The sequence below is a fragment of the Elephantulus edwardii genome, unplaced genomic scaffold, assembly GCF_000299155.1.
Source record: "Elephantulus edwardii isolate Elephantulus edwardi_28Jun2011 unplaced genomic scaffold, EleEdw1.0 scaffold00193, whole genome shotgun sequence".
NCBI lineage: Eukaryota > Metazoa > Chordata > Mammalia > Macroscelidea > Macroscelididae > Elephantulus > Elephantulus edwardii.
This window is the reverse complement of record NW_006399943.1, coordinates 5,267,249-5,272,663: the sequence shown is the minus strand read 5'-3', so window position 1 is coordinate 5,272,663 and position 5,415 is coordinate 5,267,249. Positions and strand designations below refer to the sequence as shown.

The following is a 5,415-nucleotide window of genomic DNA, read 5'->3' as shown; positions in this document are numbered from 1 at the left end:
CTCAGGGTGGGGTGGGGGAGGCTTGAGGTATAAAGAGTCATGCGGGTCTTGGGTTTCAGTGGAGCTTAGAGGGTGGAGCTCAGGACCTGCTGGTACAGAGGGCCGAACTGGTAACTACAGCATGAAGTTTGGGGCTGGGTGTGTTAGAGGCACTGGTGTGAGCAGTGCTGAGGGGGTGACCAGCAGCTTAAGGAAGAAGGCGTGTGTGGGTACTGAGCTGGAAGTGGACCTCTGGCCTGAGTGGAACTATAGTAGAGGCGGGGCCTGGATATGTAGCTCTGCTTTGCCCAGCATGACCAAGTGTTGCCCAACCCTTGGTCCCTCAGGTGGTGGTGGTGAGTTAATGGACACAGTACTATCTAAGGTGGTAATGAACTCAAACTCTTGGAGGCACGACGAAGGGGAGGAGCTGTTTGGGGGACCAGAAAGTCCATAGGAGTCCCTTGCTTTGAGCCCACCCAGTCCTCTGAACTCGGAAATGCACCAGCCCAGGAAAGGAACAAGATGCTAGGCCAGCTTTCCACTCAGGGCCCTGCCTCCTCTGAGAGATCAGCTGCCTCTCACGGAAAGGGTGCACAGGGAGGTCTGGAGCCTATATCCCAGAGGGTGTTTCAGTAACATTTTCTTAACCCCATTGGCTTCTAAGGGTCACTCCATCCTTAGGACACCTCCTCCTTAGGTGTGGACACTCTTTTGGGCCTGTGAATCAGGCCTCCTGCTGCATCTCAGTCAATAAGTTGTCCTCCTACATCACGTCCCTACAGCTGAGACCTAGCAGCCTGAGGTTGGGAGGACTCAGGGCTCTATAGTCCACATCAGAAAACAGGGCTGCCCATTGCCCACCATTTCTCTGCAGGAGCTGCATGCTGCTGAGGTGCGCAGGAACAAGGAGCAGCGTGAGGAGATGTCCGGCTAGAGCTCTGTCCACTCCCAGCACCTGGGTCCTGAGCCAAGACAAGAACACAGTCGAGTTCTGGTTTTGTTCTGTTTCACATTGTCTAGATGTAACTTTTGTCCTTGCTCCTTCCTGTCCCCTGCTCCCAGCTCCATGCTTCTCTCCCGCAATCTTAGCTGTCCAGTCTTTGTTCACAGACCACAGGCTCACCCTGGAGGAACCCCAGGGTGGAGAACTTGGTCCTTCAGTTGGGGTGCCAGGCCAGGCAACTGCTGGGTCCCTTTTTGGTGGCCTCTTGGTGGATGTGGATTTGACCTTAATAAATCCAACCAGCAGTGGTACAGGCGTGTACATCCTTATGCTGTTATGGAGTCAGCTTGGGACAGACAAGGGAACACCGTCTCTCTGTTGGTCCAGGGCAGCAACAGAGTTCCCTGTGGAAACGGAGGGAGGAGGGGTGGAACCCTCTTTAATGTGGTCATTCTATGGCTAGGAGTGGATCAGAGTCCTAGGAGCTCTCAGGCCATGTGACCCTGAATGGGCACGCTGAGGCCTATGGTCAAAGAACAGGATAATGTGAGATGGAAGTGCCCTACTGTGTGCTGGGAAATGGGTATTCCTTGACAGGGGCTCAGTGCAGGTCTGGGCCCTGAGGACAGTGGAGAGCAGTGATATGCCCAGGGCCACACTCAACAGTAGTGCAGCACCTCCAAAGAGCACCTCTCCTGGGCTCTTGGTACCTTCCAAAGACTACTGATCTGTAGACGGTTCTTTCTGTGTTACCTCTGCTGCCCCTTTCCCCATATGGCCAGCTGTGATCCTGTGTGGGTGTGAGAACAGCCGTAAGTTCTCCTAGAGAGCCCAGAATCCCCAGGATGAGCTGTGCGCTCAGGCTCTGGAAGGAAGGGATGGAACTTCTGAATCACCCCTGAACACAGTGCCTGTCCTCAGGTATCCCCACTGCATGTGGCTCCAGTGGGGCTTGGAGGCTAGATACCTGGCTTCTGGTGCCAAGAATCTTGGGACTGTGTCCTCCCATCTCGGCCCTGCAGTGCAGGCCTCTGAGGATGTCCCTTCCTGACAGCTTCTGGGTATAATAGATGAGGATGACAAGACATGAGCCAGGGCCCTAGAGCCCTGTGAAGTGTAGCCCCAGACCCCTGGCTTCCACCCACTAGGAGGTGAGGCCCTGGACTTCTGAGGCCAGTTAGGGGCAGGGCAGGTCCTGATGCTCTGCAGTGCGACTGGTACTGGAGGGCAGTCTCCCAAGCCCTTGAAGGGATAACAGCTGAGAGGGGAGCCTGAGGAGTCACCATGTGACTTTTGTAGGATGAGAAAGAAGTGGGACATGCGAGGGTGTGGAGGTTTCCCATGCACCCCTCACCCCTGAAGTGAAAGTCAAACAGGAAACCACAGTGTGCAGGAGTGGAGACTGTCCCAGAGTCCTGTCTCTAAGACCTGCTACTGTCCTCCATGGCCTCTCACACCAATCTAGAGCTGTGACAAATCAGGGTTTTATAACCGTGACTATGGATTGCTTCATAACAATGGAGGTTTTAAGAAAAGTGTGAGAACAAAGCGAACCCACTCTCCTTTCTGGAGCCCAAAGGGAGACTGCAGGGAGGTGAGCCCATAGCCATGGTGGTGGGGGGGGGAGAGGGGGCAGAGCTGCAGCCTGGGCACCCCTGCTCTCTCTCTTGGGTCAAGCTGGGTGTCTGGCCAGGTCCTGCTGAGGGCAGCAGTTTGCATGTGTTCCCTCAAGTCCCAGACTGTGATGTGGCAGGGCTCACATTGCAGCCTTGTGGGTGGCTGATGCTCATGGCCACAGGATAATGCTGGAGTGGTGGGAGGTCTGCAGACCTCCCACCCCCAAAACACTGTCAAGGAAGTCATGTCTAGTAGTGGCATCCACACATAAGACATTTGGGGCTACACGAACTTCATGTCCAGGTCCAGGAAGGTGCCTACTCCTGGAGAGGAGTGAGAGACAGCTCAGTCTTCTGTTTTTGCTCTGTCCCGGGTGGCTCCAGACACATTTCTGTAGGAAGGACACTTCCCTGTCCAAGGCAGAACCCAGAGATCACAACAGCAGGTGGAGATCCCCGAAACCTGCAGGGCTGCACAATGTGACAGGGGCAGGAAATGTCCCACCTAGAACAGTCCTGCCAGGTGGGAGGGGTGTGGGGTCCTATTGAAGCCTATGTCGTGTGGGCAGTGACATCAACATTGTGGTCCCAGCTGCCCCAAATCATCTCTGGGCTGTCATTTAGGTTCCCACTCACAGTGGCCCTTCCTTGGGGTTCTGAAGCTGTAAATTACAATGGGAAGAGAGTGCTTCCCTATCTTCCTCAAAGGTGGTGGCAGATTCAAACCTGCAGAGGTGCAGCCTTTGTTAGCAGCACAACTTGCTGCCACCAGGCCTCCACTCTCTTAACTTAGTGGTTTAAACCATTCTTCTAGGAATTCAGCAGTTGGTGGTTCTAGTTTAGGGTCTCAGGCTACCTTCAGGACATCACTAGGCTGCGCTGGAGGACACACCTCTATGCTGCTCACATGGTGGCTGCTAGGAGGAAGGAGGCACCAGTGCCACACTTGTGACCTTGAATGGACTCCTGTTTCCCTACACCAGGGAGCAATTCAACAAAGAGCATCAAGGAAGCCTGCTGACAAGCTTGTCAGTCACACTCACACTATCACACTCAAACTACATTCTACTTTTTATCGAGCCTGCACTCAAGGTATGGGAAGCAGGGAGACTCCACCTTTAGAGGGGAGAAGGGTAAAGACTTCATGGATTTATTTTTTTTGATGCAAGACAGTTATTGAAGTTTCTATATGGAGAAAATTGTACCAAATACTGTGTACATTAGATGCACATTTGGGAGTTGAAAGGTGTGTAAAATGCTGACAGTGCTGAGGTGTTCCAAGAACTGAGAAGCGTAAATCTTGTTAGGATGGTTTGGAGACATTTAAAGAAACTCCACTACTGTGGAGAGATGGAACTGACTCATAGCTGACCCTCCAATGGGCTTTCCAGAGGCTCATTATCCCATGGAGAAGCTAGTGGATTGGAACCACCTGCTTTTGGGTTGGCACTCTAATTCCTCACCCACTAGGCCACCAGAGCTCAAGTCTCTGTCTTAAAGATCATGTCCCTGTGAGGCACAGGACAAGCATATTTTATAATAACCTTTTTTTCCTGGTTACAAATGTTAACACATGTTCACTGTTTCACTGCAAGCTATCCAAAAAGCACATCCTTCTATCTGGCTTCCATCAGCATCAAAGCAGGACAGCTACTGACCTCTGAGCAAGGCCTGTGTGGAAGTATTCCCTTTGTCTTCACAAATAGCATTTTTTAAATTAAATTGTTAATTTTAATGAACATTTAGAGATTTTGGGTTTCCATTCATTCATTGTTGCACCACAAATAGCATTTTTTGTTTTAATTTTTAAAAATGTTTATTTTATTGTTTTTGTGTATGTGTACCGTCAAATTGGATCTGACTGGTACAGGAGGAGATTGTCCCTCCTTCCCCGGCAGAGTATCTGGTGGATTCGAACCGTGCACCTCTGGGATTGCAGTGCAGCTTCTTGCCACTAGGCCATCAGAGCTCCCCTCACAAATAGCATTTTAATGTTAAGTTTAGAACTATGTGGAGCCAGGGTGGTACTGCAGGCCAAGCACTGGGCAATCAACCTGAAACACTGTCAGTTCAAATCTACCAGTAGCTCCCTAGGAGAGATGACACTGTTTCCTTTCATAAGGATTTACAAGCTTCAGAAATTCTATGGGGCGGTTCGGTCCTATAGGGTCACTGAGTTGACTAACAGCAGTGGTGATAGATCCTCAAGCTCTGGCTGCTAACAATTTTTGAAGGGTGTTTAACCACTTGTCAAATTCCCTTCCCCTTCCTAATGTTTCAACAGATTCCTGATGCCAATGTCCTATTCCTGATGTGATGTCTTACCACAGGACAACTGCCATTCCACTTTGTAATATTATGGAAGGCAGAACACCCCCAAAGTGTCCTCATGTCAATATGGTAGGTTACTGGCCCAAAGTGCAGTAGCTCTGACGAGAAAAGTTCTGGCCACCTGCTTCTATGAGGACTGCAGCTTAGCGGGTATCCCTGGGGGTAGTTCTGTCATAGGTCAAAAAGCACCATCCTCTACCAGTTTGCTAACTAGATAATCCTGAATTACACTGACAGGCTTGATGAAATTGCAAGGCTCCTTAAAAAGAGAAGAGGGCGGCAGAAGCATAGATTAGTATTGTTACTGACTTTGAAGATGGACCAAAACTTGGAACCAAGAGAAAGCCAAAAAGAAACGAGTTCTTTCTTCAAGCCTCCAGGGCGGTGCAGGGGTGCTGATGCTTCACAGTACAGCCTAGGAGACCACCTCAGGTTTCCATCGGCTCAGTGTAGACGAAGGTGTTTGTTTGCATGAAGACACCAAGTGAGAGGTACTTAACCCAGCACAACCCAAAACACAGATATCCCGAGGCCACAGCAATC

The 5,415-nt window shown here is 50.7% G+C and overlaps 1 protein-coding gene across 1 annotated transcript in view; it reads left to right on the top strand.

Annotated features, from left to right (window-relative positions):
• STMN3 (stathmin-like 3) overlaps positions 1 to 916 on the top strand; it is a 7,466-nt gene extending 6,550 nt beyond the window's left edge. The window contains exon 5 of the mRNA XM_006896888.1: positions 857 to 916. Within this exon, the coding sequence (XP_006896950.1) occupies positions 857 to 916 (60 nt within the window). The remainder of the gene's footprint in view (positions 1 to 856) is intronic.
• The last annotated feature ends 4,499 nt before the right edge of the window (positions 917 to 5,415 follow it).